Source organism: Lynx rufus, unplaced genomic scaffold (genome assembly GCF_022079265.1).
Source record: "Lynx rufus isolate CCGP_SWC_20201006 ecotype Redwood Valley unplaced genomic scaffold, mLynRuf1.p SCAF_3, whole genome shotgun sequence".
NCBI classification, from domain to species: Eukaryota; Metazoa; Chordata; class Mammalia; order Carnivora; family Felidae; genus Lynx; species Lynx rufus.
Genome location: NW_025814845.1, coordinates 40,816,651 through 40,836,397, shown reverse-complemented (window position 1 = coordinate 40,836,397; position 19,747 = coordinate 40,816,651). Strand labels below are relative to the sequence as shown.

Genomic DNA, 19,747 nt, shown 5'->3' with positions numbered 1-19,747 from the left:
ACTCAAGGGCAGAACCATGTCTTACTGACTGTACCTCGGATGTGGAGCAGGGACAGAGCTGCGTGGACAATTAATTCCCCTCCAAAAGAACAAGGTCCCCAGAGTCAAAGGAATTCGATTAGAATCACAAGAAGGGACCTAGAAGAAGAGACTAATGGTGACTTCCCTGTGTGGGGGGCACCATTTCCACTATTTTGCAATAGCGGGCCGTAAGATAGCCACACATCTACCTGTTCATGTGAATTTTTGTTTAGCGCAGAGATTCAAGGTGAGGGGGGGAGGGTCTACACAGAGATGGGAAAGATAACTGGATAGGACTTAGACGGGAATCAAGATTCTAAGACAGATGCCCTTATACCAACATTCTTTTTGTCACCCATCCTTCCGAATGCCACACGATTGATTCTTTCAGTAGAATTAAATATAAATCCAGTAGAGGGGGAAAAAAAACCCTGAAAGGATACTTCAGATGTTAACAATGGTTATCCCTGGGTTACGGAGAGTTTCAATTTCATTCTTTTGACTTACCTTCTCATTTTTTTTTTTTTTACAATGAACATGGAGATAATAATGAACCAATAAACCATTTTTTAATTAAAAAAATTGGAACAGCTCAAAATTACATAATCAGTTACATTTAGCTCTGGCTACAATCAAGATCCAAGCCTTCCAGCGTGACACCTGGTAGCAGTTACACAACGGCCAGGCCTGGCAAGTGGCGCGGTCCGGCTGGCCTACTTGTTCTTGTGTGCTGGTTAATTGGGCAGATTTCTAAGTTACTGTCTCAGGCCAGTTGTAACCTAAGGCTAACAGGGAGCTTTTATCCAGCTGGTCCTTAGCCTGGCCAACCAAGCTCAGAAGGCCTCCAAACTTCAATGTGCGTTTGAAGCACTAAGAAGTTAAATGTAGATTCCTGCCCCCACCCCCACCCCCCAACCCAATCCCAGAGATTCAGTAAGTTGAGGATCTGACCCAGCAATGTGCCTTCTTAAAGTACCTACAAAAGACCCTGATCAGGGCCGGGACTAGGGTGAGGCCAGAAAAACACATAGGGTGTGGATTTTAAGAAGGCACTCACCCTCCTCAAGGTTTGTAAATATAGGGCTGGCACAGTCAGCGAGCACCTCCTTAAATTTTGCACCCAAGGCGCCTCACCCTAATCCCAGCCCTGTCCTAACATTGGTGATGACAGACCTCATTTTGAAAAGGCTAAATTACATGAGTACAGTTTCAGCTCTACATGGCAAGTTGCACTATGAAAATGTTTAATGCATAAAGAATGAGCTAGGTATAAATCTGATTCCTAAAAATGAAAATCTGGGCTCATCTGCATTTTGTAAGTGCCTCGATGCACTGTGTAAGGCATTAAATATGCATTTTGCTTTTAAAGATACATAACTCTGCAATTCTCCAGGTTAAATCTGAGCTGTGGTTTCTGAGATATTCGGCAATCAGCAGTATACCAAATGACACATTCCCTAATTCCTCCCAAGTTGGAAGTTTAGATAAGCCTAAGAGGTGTATGAGTTATGTATTTCCTGCGGAGATTAAGAAAATAGCCTTTTCTCCTTTCAAAGCTTCATGGACCTGAGTCATTCCAGTGTCTCCAACAACACTGATCAGCTTGTAGGCTGATTTCAGAGTGCTTAATGACTCTACTGAGAATTTATGGCTCATGCAATTAAAAATCCTAACCATTTGCTGATTTACCCCAGAAATATGTGATCTTGAAAAATATTCCTTGTTACCACCATCAGGCCCATACGGAAAGCAAGAACAAAACAAATTTTTAAGAACACAGCACAGATAATAGGAGCTGGGGTGGGGGTGAAAGGAGACACACAAGTAACCGGTGCAGAAGCATTTTGGAGTTGAACTCCTCTCGCCCCCCCCGACCACCTCGACCGGCTCCTGCTACGCATGCACATTTACCCACGCTCTATAATCAGCAAAGAACATGAACTTAGGTCCCCAAACAATAAAGAAACTAAATGAAGAGGGCTCATAAGGATGCATTTTGTTTTTATGACTGTAGGTCTGCTGGTATTTAATGGCAACACAGCAATGCTTTGTAGCAATCTGTCACTATTTGTGCCTGGGTCAAATCTATATTCCTGCCATCACACTGTTACGATAAAGGAACTTAAGTCAGCTAAAATAGGAGTAGAAAACAATTCAGGTTAACTTTTACTTCTGCTTAAAAATATCCCCAGAATAGGTATATTGAAAATATACTTTGTTTTACACATTCTTTTTTTTTTTTTTTTTTAAATTTTTTTTCAATGTTTATTTATTTTTGGGACAGAGAGAGACAGAGCATGAACGGGGGAGGGGCAGAGAGAGAGGGAGACACAGAATCGGAAACAGGCTCCAGGCTCTGAGCCATCAGCCCAGAGCCTGACGCGGGGCTCGAACTCCCGGACCGCGAGATCGTGACCTGGCTGAAGTCGGACGCTTAACCGACTGCGCCACCCAGGCGCCCCTGTTTTACACATTCTTAAAGATCGCCGGAAACTGGCAGACGGGCACTTTGATAGAAGTTTGTTTAGCAAATGAAATAAAACTTCAACTATAGGTGCCTGTATCCAGGTATCTTTAACAGAGTATCTACCATTAACACACACATACACACACACACACACACACACACACACACACACACACACACACAGTGGCACCCGGGTGGCTCAGTCGGTTAAGCTTCCAGCTCTTGGTTTTGGCTCAGGTCATGCTCTCACAGTTCATGAATTCGAGCCCTGTGTCGGACTCTGCACTGACAATGAAGAGACTGCTTGGGATTCTCTCTCCCTCTCTCTCTCTCTCTGCCCCTCCTTAACACTCTCTCTCTCTCTCAAAATAAATAAAATTAAAAACAGAAATCAAAACAAACAAGCAAAAACACCCTCCTAACAAAGTGATGTTCTACACTAGGGGTAAGCTAACTTTCAATGAAAGGGTGAGGCAATAAATATTTTAGGCTCGGATTTTTTTTCTACCATTCAAAAAAAAAAAAAAAAAAAGTCTTAGTGTATGGGCCCTTCAAAAAATAGGCTGCAGACTGAATCTGGCCCCAGGTCTTATAGTCTGCCAATCTGTGTTCTAAACAGCCATTAAAGATCTCCCAATCCTGAGATTGGGATTAACGAAGATTAAGTTAAAATAATTAAAAAGTAATAAAACTGCCTGCAGAAAGCCTTCCTCAGCCAGAACCCCCAGGTTCAATTTACAGGGGTACCACTGCCATGACCCAGACATGGGGCAGGAGGATGTGGACACACGCGTGGAGTGCAGGCATGTGATAAAATTGTTAGTACAAGCATTGAATTCATTTTGCCACATAATTCAGAAGTGGAGGAGAACGGTTACTGACATCTAACTCATGGGAAAAATATGCACCTCTTCGTGGGTTTGCTTAAATTTACACTAAGCTATAGGTGAACCTGTAAATACATGTATAACTGAAGGCGGCTAATTTGATGTAAAAACATCCCTGGCTCAACTGGAAAGGAAGTTTCCATAGAAGAGAAGTTCCACTAATATGAAGAGGAATTCATGCTGTTTGTAGAATAGTGTGCCCCAAGTTCAGGGTCAATTCTGGCAGTTGACATGGTTACATAACTTAAACCTGTTTCTCCTGCTTTTCTACCATAAACATGAAAGAATGGCCAGATCGTATGAACAAAGGGCCTTAACAGTCTAGAAGGTTGCCTGTTCTCAAGCAGGCTGTGTTTAACTAGATCCCCCAAATTAGCAACACACCCCACCAGACCAACTTTCTTATATGACATGAAGGAAAAATGATACCAACGCATATCCTAAATTTTTTTAGAATATAAGAGAATCCAATTCTACTTTATTTTTTTTTAATTTTTTTTAATGTTTTATTTATTTTTTTTATTTTTTTTTTTAATTTTTTTTTTCAACTTTTTTTTTTTTTTTTTTTATTTTTGGGACAGAGAGAGACAGAGCATGAACGGGGGAGGGGCAGAGAGAGGGAGACACAGAATCGGAAACAGGCTCCAGGCTCCGAGCCATCAGCCCAGAGCCTGACGCGGGGCTCGAACTCACGGACCGTGAGATCGTGACCTGGCTGAAGTCGGACGCTTAACCGACTGCGCCACCCAGGCGCCCCATTGTTTTATTTATTTTTGAGACAGAGAGAGACAGAGCATGAACGGGGGAGGGGCAGAGAGAGAGGGAGACACAGAATCGGAAGCAGGCTCCAGGCTCTGAGCCGTCAGCCCAGAGCCCGACGTGGGGCTCGAACTCTCGGACCGCGAGATCGTGACCTGAGCTGAAGTCGGACGCTTAACCGACTGAGCCACCCAGGCGCCCCTCCAATTCTACTTTAAAAGGAGGTTGCCATGATATTCCTTTTTTCTTTCCACTTAAGTGTCTCCAGCAATTCTTGAAGCCACAGAGATCCTCTTAATTGGGAAAAGGAGATATTAAAGTGTCACATCAAAAACAACACTCGTAACTCCCAAGCAATTTAACAACAAAAACTCATTTCAAATTCGGGAAGAGAAAATAAAAACAGGGCTCAGACACCGTCAGATATTGCAAATGAATACACATTACCTATAAAAAGATTAATGTAAAAAGACAAGCGACTGTTTTTACACGGATTAGCAACCACGCTAAGAAGATCTGAAAATTATTCCTTAATTTAGAACTGTCCCAAAAGCCAGCACAGTGCATCTTCCGTGACATATGTTTAAGACATGGGAGCATGAAAGATAATGACAGATGATAACCTTATTTACTCCCAGGCACTTAGGCAAGGTCGCTCATTTGAGATTAAACAAGATAATTATAAACCTTAAATAACCATTTGATGGGTTTCTTTAAAACCCCAGTCACATCATCCGTGTCCCATCCCCCATTCTACACAAAGTCTCAAAATCGCACCAGACATAGACATGAGTTAAAAAAAATTACGCACTATCCATGCAATGAGATACCAAAATAAGGTTGCGGAAGAGTATCTCATGACGTGGAAAGATGTGTACAATGCATTCACTATTCACCACCAAAACACAAGCTTACGAAGCAGGAGGACCTCAGTTTTATTTAAAAAAAAAAAAAAAAAAAAAAAAAAAGTCTAAAAAAATGGTCACGAAGAACATATACACAGTAAGGGATATATTAGCGATGGTAAGTAAATGAACTTTAAAAGGTATAATTAAAACGTGCTTCTTATTTTTGCTTATTCACATTTTCTAGTTTTTCTAGAACTATGCTTCACACAATATTTTATAATTAAAAAAATTGTTTTAATTTCAAAACACACATACACAAATGTCTGCACGAGCCATGCTACATTTCTGGTTACTGGGATAGCCTTACAGCAAATCCTCAAAAGCAAATAAATAAATCAAGAAAGACTTCTATTCAGCACTGGCTTTATTTAATGTTTAAGAATTCTAATAATTTAGGGGCGCCTGGGTGGCTCAGTCGGTTAAGCGTCCGACTTCGGCTCAGGTCACGATCTCGCGGTCCGTGAGTTCGAGCCCCGCGTCGGGCTCTGTGCTGACAGCTCAGAGCCTGGAGCCTATTTCAAATTCTGTGTCTCCCTCTCTCTCTGCCCCTCCCCCGTTCATGCTCTGTCTCTCTCTGTCTCAAAAATAAATAAATGTTAAAAAAAAAATTCAAAAGAAGAATTCTAATAGAAGACCTAATAGAATCTATCTAATAGGAAAAACAAAACAGAACAAAACAAAACACTAAAGACCAAAGCCGCTCAAGGCTTTGCCTTAAAATGGTTAGCCTCTAACATAAGTATGGCCTGGACACCCAAATGTTTGGAAGGTCATCTTAATCCTTAAAAAATGGCTGACAGTTTAGAAGGCAGAAAAACATTTCCACCTTCCAAAGAGGCAAAGTTCTAGTAACTGCTCGTCTCCTGGGGATCTTGAAAGGCACAGACCCAAAGTCCCCCAAACGAGCAATCCTTGAAGGCCACCCCATATTACCATTTCATCCTGGGGGAAGGTTCTTGAGAACTCCCACTGGGTGGGTGACCCAGAGGTCTTGCTGGCAGGCAGTCTAAGCCATCTATCTACATGGCCAACTTGACAGGTCTGCCCTCGCCTTTGGCGAACGTGCTGGCATGTACCTTGTTTGCAGGGAGTTACCCTTAGAGTGGCTTCCCCTAGAAGAAGGATAGTTTAGCCATTCATAAGTAGACTTAACCATAACCAGGGGTGCCTGGGTGGTTCAGTTGGTTGAGCGTCCAACTTAGGCTCAGGTCACGATCTCGCGGTTCAGGAGTTCGAGCCCCGCATCGGGCTCTGTGCTGACAGCTCAGAGCCTAGAGCCTGCTTCGGATTCTGTGTCTCCCTCTCTCTCTGCCCCTCCCTCACTCACACTCTACGTCTCAAAAATAAATAAACATTAAAAAAAATTTTAAAAACTATAACCAAAAACACATAAAAGGCAGCCCAGATTTTGCAAATGTGGTCAAAGAGAAACTTTCTCTTCAAGAGGCCTTATTCCAGATGATTTACTACTTTGAATGATACAGGTACACTGTATGATCTATAAATAATTGCTCATGCCAGACAGGATGTTAATTACATGATACGGTGATGTGAAAATAATGCATTATTTAGCATTTCCTTAAATTGTTTCAAGCCCCGTTAACACTCTGCTGTAAATAATGTAGAGTTGGAAACTTTGAGAGTTGACTTGGTACAGTTTGGCGGTCATTTGGATAGCCAATCTAGCTTAACTTTCCACGTGTTCCACGTATGCCCACTGGTGAAGGGCAAGCCCCAGAGTTCTCCATAGCTCACTTGTCCTGTCTGCCTTACTTTACCTCCACCTGAGTACCACAGTACTCTGACTCCACTGGCTAGGTTTGTCCTGAAAGGGGAGACCTTTAAGACTGGAGAGAGATCTATTTATGGCCTCTAGATATCATTTACCACACATTTTAGAATCATAATGCTGGTCCAGAAATGTCATCAGATAATGTGTTAAAGAGGCATTTGAAGGTTACTGGCATATCAAAACCAAAATGAAAGTCTCACTCAAACGGTTAGCACATCTATTGTCAAAAAGAGAAGAGATAACAAATGTTGACAAGGGCATGGAGACAAGGGAAGCCTCACACACTGCTGGTGGGAATGCAAACTGGTGCAGCCACTCTGGAAAACAGCATGGAGGTTCCCTAAGACATTAAAAATAGAACTACCAGGGGTGCCTGGGTGGCGCAGTCGGTTGGGTGTCCAACTTCGGCTCAGGTCATGATCTCACTGTTTGTGGGTTGGAGCCCCGTATCAGGCTCTGTGCTGATGGCTCAGAGCCTGGAGCCTGCTTCAGATTCTGTGTCTTCCTCTCTCTCTACCCCTCCTGCTCACACACACACTCTCTCTCTCTCTCTCTCTCTCTCTCTCTCAAAAATAAATAAATGTTGAAAAAATTAAAAAAAAATAAGAAATCACTTTTGGGGCACCTGGGTGGTTCAATCAGTTAAGCATCCAACTCTTGGTTTTGGCTCAGGTCATGATCTCGTGGTTCGTGAGATCAAGTCCCGTGTTGGGCTCTGCACTGACAGCACGGAGCCTGCTTGGGATTCTCTCTCTCTCTCTCTCTCTCTCTCTCTCTCTCTCCCTCTCCCTCTCCCTCTCCCTCTCTCCCCCCCGACCCCCGCTCTCTCCTCTCTCTCTCAAAATAAATAAACTTAAAAAAAAAAGAAAGCACTTTATTTGTCATTGTATCTGAATACAATGACATAATAAAGTGCTTTCTCTTTTTTATATGTATATATATATATGCTTTCTCTTCATATATATATACATACATGTATATATACATACACATACATACACGTATATGTATGTATATATACATATATGTATATATACATATACATATATACATACATACATGTACATATACATATATACATATATGTATATATACACATACATATATACATGTACATATATATACACATACATATATGTATATATACATATATATACATATACACATATATATATACATATACATATATATATAAGAAAACACGTTTGGATAGTTCTATACATTTTAGAATGCTACTTTCCTCCCAATTTTAATCGACAAAGGAAACAAACGGACATTTAACTCACCCAAGATATCAAACTTCTTTAGAGAACTAAGAATCTGACTTTTGTATGCATCTTCAATAAGCAGTTAAAGGGTGATTATAGTAATGCAAATTCAATGCAAAGAGTCACCGGCCTTTCTTGTGTGTGTGTGTGTGTGTGTGTGTGTGTGTAAGTTTATTTATTTTGAGAGAGACACAGAGAGAGCGCACAAGTGGGAAGGGGCAGAGAGAGGGAAAGACAGAATCCCAAGCAGACCCTGTACTGCAAAGCCTGATGTGGGGCCTGAGCTCACAAAAGGCGAGATCAGGACCTGAACCGAAGTCAGACGCTTAACCGACTGAGCCACCCAGGCGCCCCTCTTCTGTTGTGTCTTAGCGAAAACTCCCATCAGTTTCCACTGGAAGTTCTGCTCAAAAATGGCAAACATGTTATAGCTCTTGCCTGGCCTTTATAAACCACTTTTAATACCACAGAGCCAACAGTCAACAGAACAGACCCATGTAAATCATGGCTTGGTTAGAGAAGTTAAAAACAGACTTAAAACATTTTCAAATTTAATATGCTACATATTTTTCTCTAACACAAACTGACAGAACATGGTATTTTTTAAAGCCTCCCACATAAGCAATTAAAACATACACACATGCACACACTCAGGGTACTCAAATCTACATGTGGAGTTTTTAAAACAAGTGAATTTTTCAACCATCAAACATTGAACCATTCAAAATCATGGATTTTCATAAGCATTTCAGCTGAATCTATTATGCAATTATGCATTAATGCCACTGAGTAAAAGTCACTGAATTTCTGCACTAATATCATGCACTTATTATTCTGATTTCTATCAATTCTAATTTCTGCAGAGCACAATTCCTTTCATCCTTGGGGCTAAGCTTATTTACAGAATAAATCACACAGTAGATCTTCATATGGATTTGGCTCAGCTAAAGTGTTATGTCAAAATGGACACAACTCTCCAATTTAAACTTTCAAAACTATTTTTAGCGTTTGCCTTTAAAATTTCACATTAAAAAAATCTTTTTCAAAGAAGAAAAAAATCAACAAAGAAATTAGCTAACTTGATCTGTGAACAGCAACCGAACATACTTCACCAGAGGTCTGATGTTTTTGAGTTTCACACAAAGATACCACCTCTGTCAGGGGCAGTTGAGTGGCTCGGTTGGTTAAGCGCCCGACTCTTGATTTTGGCTCAGGTCGTAATCTGGTAGTTTGTGGGATCGAGCCCTGCTGACAGTGTGGGACTTGCTTGGGACTCTCTCTCTCCCTCTCTCTTGGCCCCTCCCCTGCTCACACACACACTCTCTCTCTCAAAATAAATAAACTTAAAAACAAATACTACCTCTGTCAAAGCATTGGGAGATAAGGAAATCCAATGTGGAAGGTCAGTGAAAAGAAATGGCTACTGTTAGTTAAGTGTTTGTAATGAACTGAAATCAATGAAAGATTTCTTGAAGAACCTTAACCCACGGGGTCAGACAACACTCTTGTCTGTGTGCCCAGTGTCATGAAGCAGAAGCTCAGGAAATGTTAGGTGCATGTCTGTGACCCAGGCCCCAGCAGAAACAAAAGGCCTTCTGCACCAACGGGGAATCCGAGAAAAAATTCATTTGCGAAGCTTAATGCCGTTTCTTATCCAGTTTCAAAACAAGCATGAGTTCACCAGCAGAGGTGACTAACACTGATCCTGCTGGATGACAAATTAGCCTGGTAAGTAAAATGGCAGCAATTTTGTCACCAGAGAAAAGTAAGGGTGACTTCGGGGACATCTTTCTAAGGTCAATGACTCACGGCTAACCGGCAGACCAGACTAGCAAATGGAAGCATGAAAAAGGGGAAAGAGACAGATCTCAATGTCTCCTTGACCTTGAAGCCAGGGAGAGACGCAAAACGCACTTCATTTTATAAAATTCCCAACTACTGAGCTTCTCAAAGTGAGGTCTGTGGGGCAGGCCATGGCCATGATCCGCTGTTCCTGGTCAACGAGAGTTAAGTACACAACCTGATAATAAGCATTTACAAGGAGCAATCTGACAGAGTAATTTTTCTATCTATTGAATCTCACAATTTAAAAAAATCAAACGTGGGTTTTGCATATGTCTGTTCTTTTTCTTTTTTTTTTTTTAATTTTTTTTTTCAACGTTTATTTATTTTTGGGACAGAGAGAGACAGAGCATGAACGGGGAAGGGGCAGAGAGAGAGGGAGACACAGAATCGGAAACAGGCTCCAGGCTCTGAGCCATCAGCCCAGAGCCTGATGCGGGGCTCGAACTCACGGACCGTGAGATCGTGACCTGGCTGAAGTCGGACGCTTAACCGACTGCGCCACCCAGGCGCCCCATGTCTGTTCTTTTTCATTTCACTTTCCTAGTGACTGGCTCTTATCATATTTTTTTTAAGTTTCTTTATTTTGAGAGAGAGAGAGAGAGAGAGAGAGAACAAACCAGCAGGGGAGGAGCAGAGAGAGAGAGAGGAGGGACAGAGGATCCGAAATGGGCTCTGCACTGGCAGCAGAGAGCCCTACACGGGGCTCAAATCCATGAACCATGAGATCATGACCTGAGCCGAAGTCGGATGCTGAACCGACTGAGCCACCCAGGCATCCTGGCTCTTACTGTATTTTATAGAAAGTACCGGGCCAGAATAAACTGGAAAAAAAAAAAGGAAAGGTCCTTTACCACAGATATTTGGGAAACACTGCACCAGAACACCCAAAAATTGAGTTTTGTGTGGACAATGTGCATATTAGCCTGTAAGGATATTGATTTACCTGCAACCATCTCTTAAATTACTCGAATATTGAGATTTTGCAGAAGCAGATCATTTTGCCCATGTGTAATATGCTAAACTCCTCTGATTAACACCTGAATTAATCTGGAGATGTCTGGAATGCAGGCCAATGAGATACCATATAATCAAAGCTGTTCAGAGGAACTGAGATGTTAACACGATTTCCTCCAAAAAAGAGGCAAGTTCTGTGGTCAAACAAGCTTGGGCTGCACACAGCATCTACCCGCCCTCCTGAGGAGGCATAACACACACCAGGACAGTAAGGATCCTAAGAAGGCCTGTAGTTCAGAAACTTGTTTAGCTCCACAGACGTGACGCCCTTGATGTAAACACGTTAAGAACATCTTGTGCTTGGAAATGAAGGTCTAGTTAAAAGACTCCAGAAGAGCAATCAAAAACCTGCCCTAAATGGCAATTACTAGCTGTTTCCTGTCTACCCTTGAAATGGATCGTGCTACCTGCCGCATACCGCGGAGCTTAGGCATCAATGAACTTGTAAACTCACTTCTGAGCAGGGAAGCTCCTTCAGGACAAGAAACCGGCGCCCATTCTTTGTTCTCACCAGCATACAGGAAGTGCCCAGCACAGTGACTAAGTTGTCTCCTAGGGAATGTTCCGGGTTGTCTCCTTATCCCCCCCCGCACCCCCCACCCCACCAACACACACCCAGGACGGCTAATTCCGATGGGTCATTTTGTTGGCCACTCCTTGGAATTCTGTGTCTTTGGAGCCCTCCTGTGCCCTGGTGCCCTGGCTGGTGCAGTATGGCAGGCACCTGCTATCCTTCCTTGGAAATGCAGATAGGCCCCCAGAGTAGAGCCAGGGGAAAAGCCCAGCGCACAGCAGAAACCCCAGCTGGTGAGCATGCTCCCTTGGCCTCAACCTCTGGGCAAAGGCATTTCTCCAAGATGTTGTGGGGGCCACAGCGGGGCAGGACTCAGGTGTTCCGGTTCCCATGTCCAAAGCCAGCCTCCCATCCTAAACCACCTGCTTCCTCTCCTTAGTACCCATGTGCTACGCAGGAGAGTCCTATGGAGCTGGATCGATATTGCCTTCGTCTTAGTAGGAGAACAATCAAAACACAAATAATCTCACAACCCCGAAAAAGAAAGCACTGTCACAAAGAAATCATGTCAGAGCTTGATAGCATCTCTTACCTAACTAACACCATAATCCAGGTCTCATTCAACCTCTGCCTCCCCATTTCAACAATCAATAATAATACGTTTTCCCTCAAACGACAGTTATTTTTAACTTCTAGGGCTCCTCTGTTTGCCTCAAAGGCGGAACCCAGAATCTGAGCGCCCTCCACAAGGTCGTGCGGTCAGCGAGATGTAGGACAAGGAATTGGCTTTCGTACACATTCTTCCAACCACCAAACCACGGGGTCTTTGTTAAGGTCAAAATTATCATGAAACATTATTTACACAGCACACAATGAGCTCAGTTCTGCAGCTGTTACAAACATGAGCCACAACTTAAAATAATAAAAAATAAAAAGATAAGGACCCATTTGTTTTACTCACTGTTCACGTAAACATTCAATGTCACGGAAGAATTGACATCGGAATTGGACACTTGAAACGTGTAAGTGCCTCCTTCGTTCCCTTTTAATCTGGTTAGATGAAGTTCACTCACATATCTACACACACACACACACACACAGGGAAAAAAAAAAGGCAATAAATCAATCACTTGTGAAGGGCCTGCCTCAAGTGAGTGTCTTATCCACCATTTCTGTCTGGAAATACACACCTGTTTGAGGAAAAATAAGACTCGCTTAACTCAGTTATTAACAAGATCCACATTAGCAAATATAAACATATACACCTATATTTACCTTGGGACAAAATGGCTGCCCAGTGAGGGTGCTGAGTGGGGAGAGGCAATGCAGCCTCCTCCCGGTCCCTGGCTGGCCTCTTGTCCGTGGTCCCTCTCTGCCCACGGTCCTTCACTCAGTCTCCTCCCCACCGGTGTCCTGAGCTCACCTGCCCCGCTGTGCTTTCACAACACTCACCTGGAAGGACCCAAGCCTGGCAGGCATCTGCACGGAGTTGTCTCCATGCAGAGAGCAAAGTCGACACCATGGGCCCTCACCTTCCTTCTTGCAACTCCATAATCTCCTGGTTTTCCTCCCATGCCCAGCACCTCTTCCTAGAGTCCTTCGCAGTACTTGCCATTGAAGCTTCTCTTTCATGGCAGGGCCGGCAGATATGGCTATGTAGACAAGAGTGTGGAGTTCTGCCAGAAGCCCTGGACACAACCGTCTGGACGTGACCCTGAGCAATCTACTCTCGCGCCGAACTACCCGCTGTTTGCTCACAACTTCCAAATCTTTACCTCCAGTTCAGACTTCTCAGTCCTACGCCTCCTCTACAGAGCTATTTTCAAGCCCCCAACCCCTCCCTGCCCTGTGGGTACAGCTAATGATGACTCACACCTGTGACGTCCTCCCAAGTCTTGCCCTTGGACACTTAGGCCCACTTGGAAGTTGACTGCCGATCCAGGTCTACAGCAATGAGTGACCGCCCATGGAGAGGGACAAAAAGCCAGCTCCAGAGGACCCCTGAGATCAGCCTACTGCTCACCCATATCCTTTTTTTCCTCCTTTATCCTCCCCGCCCTGCTCTCCTACTCCCTGGAAGGTCTCTCTTCCCCTTAATGAAGCCCTTGACCCAGAATCCCTGTCTCAGGCTCTGCTTCGAGGGAACCTGACCTAGGATACTTCCTACCTGAACATCTCTACTTGAGAGCCCACGGTCAACCTCAATTTCAACAAACACCAAGCCGAACTCACAGTATGTGCCCCTGCCAACCTTTCCTCCTCCTTGAATGGCATCACCCCTCGCCATCCAACGTGGCTGATGGACACAGGATCCGAAGGGACATCTTCAGCAGCTACCTCTCTCTCCCACCCCCTCAACCACTGAGTATTCCTGTGGAGGTGGCCTGGATGCCTCCCAAATCCATTCCCTTCCTTCCCACCCTTCCATCTTGGCCCAGGACAACATCATCTCTCACCCACATTGCTGTTACAGCCCATAGTTTCTGACTGGAAAAAAATACAAAGTCTAAGTGGGCATCTACCTCTGGTAGCCATTTTGATCTTGGTCAAGTTACTTAACTCATTTGTGTCTGTTTCCTCTTCTACAGAAATGATGAAAATAAGAGTGCCTGATCATGGGGCTTGTGGAGGACTAAAATTATTGACTCACTATACGTCAGGTACTTAGTGCAGCACTGTCAAAAGCACCTGCAGCTTACAAGAAGGAAGCTACTTTGCCTAGTTTACTCTTTTAATTTTTAAAATCACTTTTACTGGATTTATTTTTCTTTACTAGTTTTCTTTTACTTGTTACTATTTTATGATTGCTTCTATTTTCATCATAAATCTGTTGAGGATCAAATGAGAGGGGTGTGTGTTATGACAGAACTTGGGTTCACTACCTGGCCCAGAGCTACCGAATGAGGCTTTAGTTACCTTACATTTTTAAAAAAAGGATTCAAGGCACTAACTCTCCTCTTTCTGTGGAAAAAAAAAAAAAAAGATTTCAATGTGTCTCTAGCACATGCCAGTCACTGCTCGGAACTAGCCTTAGAACTCTGGGAGCAAACGATCTTCCATTTCACAAATGAGAAAACTGAGGCACGGACTTCTGTGCGTGCTCTAATCACAAAGCGAAAGGAAATACTGGTCTAAAGACTCAGGAAGCAGGCCCAAACTTCTTTCCACACCTGGTGTCTTCTCATACATCTATGGGTCACAGACACAGGCCCTGGTAAGCCAAGGAGAGACGGGGAAAACATCCGATCCTCAGTGTAAGGCTCTTTTCTTACCTGATATTACTTTCGTTGTCAGACTTGGGATAATCTTCCCATTTATCAGTGAGGGTTCTGTTCATATACACCCACCGTTGGTGCTCAGGCTTGGGATATGCCTCATATTCGACAATCAGATCCACATTCTCTCCATCATTCACGAATATTGTGGTATTCATCATAGGGAAGATGTTAATGAATCCTTTAGCTGATTATAACAAAATAGAACAGGAAGAAACTATTAATCACAGCCATCCAACAGAAAACCCTACTTCACCTTCGGCTTACAAAAATAACTGGCTGGTTTCAGAAAGGACGCGCTTGAAATGTTTATTCTCCCTTCTCTGTCTCTTAAAGAACTCTCTTCAAGAGCTAGCACCACCCTGTAAGTCTTCTAGAACTACTTCTTAGGTTAGAAAGTGTTGGGACTAAATGGTTAGCCCACACCCAGACCCAGTACAATTGTATATGTGATAAGAAGGTGTCAAAAGTCAAGAGGGGGAAGAGAGCTCAAATTGTCAATAAAGGTGTTGAAAGAACGCCATTTAGTATTTGAAGAAAAATAAACCTGTTACCTCCTCATCATGTAATAAATATATCACAGAGGAAATGAAGTACAGCATTTTATTTAAAAAAAAAATTTTTTTTTTAATGTTTATTTATTTTTGAGACGGAGAGAGACAGAGCATGAACGGGGGAGGGCCAGAGAGAGAGGGAGACACAGAATGTGAAGCAGGCTCCAGGCTCTGAGCTGGCAGCACAGAGCCCGACGCGGGGCTCGAACTCACGGACCGTGAGATCATTACCTGAGCTGACGTCGGACGCTTAACCGACTGAGCCACCCAGGCGCCCCAAGTACAGCATTTTAATAATCAAACTGTATCTTTAACTGACAACAGAATTAACTCCTATCAAACTTCTACAGAGGGGGCAGTTTTCTAGACGTTTTAGAAACAACAGAAGAGGGGAGCCTGGGTGGCTCAGTCGGTTAAACATCCAACTTCAGCTCAGGTCATGATCTCATGGTTCCTGAGTTCGAGCTCCATTGGGCTCTGTGCTAACAGCTCAGAGCCTGGAGCCTGCTTTGGATTCTTTGTCTCGCTCTCTCTCTGCCCCTCCCCTGCTCACGCTCTGTCTCTCTCCCTCTCAGAAATAAATTAACATTAAAAAAAAAAAGAAAAAAAAAAGAAACAACAGAAGAAACAAAATCAAATCATTAAAGTCCTAAGAATCTGAATACATAGCATTTTTAAATGTCTATACTGTAAAATTAAGGTAATAGGAAAAAGAACATGAAAATCAATAGATGGAAAATATTTAAACTAGTAAATCAATTTTTAATTTGAGAAAGAGCACAATAGGGAGGGGGGGAAGGGAGAGGGAGAGGGAGGGAGGGAGGGAGGGAGAGGGAGAGAGAGAGAGAGAGAGAGAGAGAGAGAGAGAGAGAGAGGATCCCAAGCAGTCTCCACACTCAGCATGGAGCCCAACATGGGGCTCAATCTCACAACCCGAGCCAAAATCAAGAAGAGTTGGACACTCAACCGACTAAGCCACCCAGGCACCCCTAAACTGGTAATTAAAAATAAGGCATCACTTTTCACTTCTTAAAAATAGCAAAACTTCAATAAAGCTGTTAAAAAATAAAGTCTATCCATCCTATGGAAAAATAGCAAAACTAATTTGAAAGAAACTCAATAATTCTGCAAGTGTGGTAAAAGTAGCGTGCTGAATTACACACTGTAAATTGGCACAACTCTTTCAGAAAGCATTTAGCAATATAGATTTTCTATAATTATCTATTCTCCAATTTAACCCTGTAATTTCCATTGGAGAACTCTTCTTAGTGGGCAGCTACATGCAAAAAGAACGGCCCTCTACCTTGGATATAATAATTTTAAAAATCAGGGCACTGGTTAGAAATGGTTCTATGACAATCACATAAGAAAGAGCTTGAAAAACACATAATAAAATAATTGCCAATATTATTTTTATAGCCACCATTTATGGAATGCTTGCTATGTGCCAAGAACTGCCTTAAGTAGCTTGGCATTACATTTTAATTAACAATTATGACAAATATTTAATTCCATAACAATACTAGGGGAGAAAGCTTATAACTCCTAATGTATAGATGAAAGATATCCAGTCCTGGAAAGCTTAAGAGCTAGCTGCCCAAGGGCAGAGCCCAGACTTGAATACAGGTTTGTGAGACGCCAGGCTTGGCTTTTCTCACTGTAACATATCCCTAGATTCTCCATATAATACTTCCAGTTAGAGAGAGAGAATAAGCTTGTATGCATCACTGAAACCCTGCTGCATACAAAAATACAAGCAATATACCAAATCTTAAAAATGGTTATGTCACATTTAGTGGGATTATGGAAGAGCTTTCATTTTATTCTTCTAATTCTTTTTCCAAATTTAGTAATTATAAACTTTTAAATACATTTTTCATTATTGTTGGCACTATTTGGCTACATATATTAAGGTCTCCCAGGAGTTGTCATTACAGCATTGGCTGCCTCTTGGTTTTCCTATAGATTCAGAAGAAAAAGTGGAGTCCAACTCTCCTTTGCAGTAATGGAAAAGGATCTGTCATAGGTGAGAATAAAAACTCATCCAAGTCAAAGTTGGAGATGGAAACCACCATCTTGTTCTAATACCTAAATCATAAATTAAAACCTCTTGTCATTTTTAAAACAAATTTAGGTTAATTCTGAGGGAACAAATGTTTCATCTAAATGCTATGTTACAGTTTCCAGTTCTTAAGGTCATCCATTCAAACACACCCAAAGCAAAACACTCAAATATTCCAGACAATAATTGCACTGAAGTGAGTTGTCTCATTATCACCACATATATATACTACCAAAGTTTTCCTGAGTTTTCTAGAGTTCTTTACAGGCTCAATATAGTTTTATGTCCTATAGTGGAATAGAGCTTCAAATTCATGAAGTATAAGAGTTATTAGAATCAAAGATCTCCATCGGCGTTGTTTGAACAGAAAGTATGATTTTTTTCAGGTACTTCTGCATTAAGAAGTTGGTGACGCATTAACGTTTCGTCAAGTGCAAACTCTATGCCAGGCACTTCTATAAAATCTATTGCCTTTTCTCCTCTCTGCAGCCTTTGGAGTTGGAGGCTGTGTTTCTCAGAAGAGGAAATGCAGGCAGAGGTAAAGTAGGGTGCATTCAAAAGTCAGGTGGCACAGCTCCAGTTCAAAACCAGGTGGGGACTATCCCAAAGCCACTGCACATCATATGCACACTTGATCTTAGCTGAAAGGCCAAGAAGGGATCCACCTCATATTCAAATCTGACCTCCAGCCCCAAAAGAAATGACTTTTCTCTTTGTCTCCCTCTTTCTTGTCCCATCCCAACCCATCCCGAAACAATACAAAACCGGATTCAGATTTCACAGCCACAAGCCCTTCCAGTTATACAGTTATATTCTTGGAAATTGATGAATGGATTTTAAAAATCTGATTACATACAATAATATGCTCAAAACATCCTTACTAATTGCTTTCTGGAGCTGAAGCTGATATATCAACATGCTCCCTAATCAACTTAGCAAATTAGCACTTATGGAGTTTAATATTTTAAAAGCATAGCTTTCTATTCAAATTAATAAATGGTTCACAATCACGTTTAGGGAAAAAGTAATAATACTCTTTCTGCACACTGACTCTATAATTGCAAGTAAAGGGTCTTTTCCACATTTAGTGTGTAATGCTTTCCATTACAACATGGGCAGAAACACCAAAATTATATGAGATTATTGTAGAATAAATCACAGACCTCTAACATTGCTTCATAAATTATTGAAGAAACAGGGGGGAAAGAGGAGAAATGAAAACAAATATCACATCGTTTTATTATTGCTCATGAGGAAGTTTCACCACCATGCAAGTACTTAATCAAAGTCAAGCACTAAGAACATAACTGCACTAAAAAGACAAGAAAATAGATTAAATTCGAACAATATTCAAAAGACCAAAGAAAAAAAAAGTGTAAATAAAGTAATTTAAAAATTATTATTATTTCCAGGAAATCAAGAACAGTACTTCACTGCATTCTGCTCTCATTAAGTAGATCTTGGAAAATAAAGATTTGGTGAGATTTCCAGAGGAGGGAAGAAAAGGTTAAACCTTTACATAGTATGTACTAGCTAGATGCGCTTAGGACCATAGGTACCATGATCCAGTTTATGCTAGGTAGAACCAAGGACCTAACTAACCCCAGTGGGGTTCCTTCCTGAAGGTTTATGCTACGGCCTACGAGGCTACAAGACAGGGTGAAGTGAGGGGCATATTAGGAAGAAAAAGCCCAATTCAGCCCTTCCTGCAACAAATAAACCAGACCCCTGGGCAGTAAAAAAGATAAACCAAAGACTGAGGCGCCTCCCTAAAAGATGCAGAGAAATACTGTAGGCTCTCAGCACTTGCTCTCCTCCATAGAGAAAGTCTACACCCACTTCCAAACTCAAGTCATTCAGCAAGGACCAGAAGTTTTGAAAAAGCTCCAGTTCACACTTTGTGTGGTGGGGAGGGGAGGGCGGATGGCAGAAAATGGCCCACTGAAACAACTTCAGTTACATCTTTCCTCTTCCCCTCTATTAAACTGGTAGGATCTGCTCTTGGGCTCTAGTTGGAAAAAGGCTACCGTGATCATTTTCATTCATTCATTCATTCCATGATCATAAAATTTCTAAGAATCACTTCAAGATTCTATTAACATAAAAAGGAAACTCTCTAGCAACGTCTTCTTTCACTACTGCCGGTAATTTATACGTTCGCATAGAGATATTTACCTACGACTTCCAAGGTTGTTGTGACATTTGCCGATCCAAAAGTATTATTGGCATAACACATGAACACTCCAGAATCGTTAACTCTTGCTGAGCTGATCGTCAACCTTTCCTGACGTACAAAATTGAAGTCACCTTGGTGCCAGCTATTACTCTGTGGCTGTGCATTAGTTTGCTGGTTACAGAAGGAGAGGAAAAAAAAAAAAATC

General features: G+C 42.1%; 1 protein-coding gene across 1 annotated transcript in view; it reads right to left on the bottom strand.

Annotated features, from left to right (window-relative positions):
- The window catches only part of KIT (KIT proto-oncogene, receptor tyrosine kinase), an 85,420-nt gene that overhangs the window by 18,221 nt on the left and 47,452 nt on the right, over positions 1 to 19,747 (bottom strand). The window contains exons 5-7 of the mRNA XM_047092147.1: positions 19,542 to 19,713; positions 14,748 to 14,937; positions 12,437 to 12,552 (exon numbers count right to left, since the gene is read on the bottom strand). Coding sequence (XP_046948103.1) covers positions 12,437 to 12,552; positions 14,748 to 14,937; positions 19,542 to 19,713 — 478 coding nt within the window. The remainder of the gene's footprint in view (positions 1 to 12,436; positions 12,553 to 14,747; positions 14,938 to 19,541; positions 19,714 to 19,747) is intronic.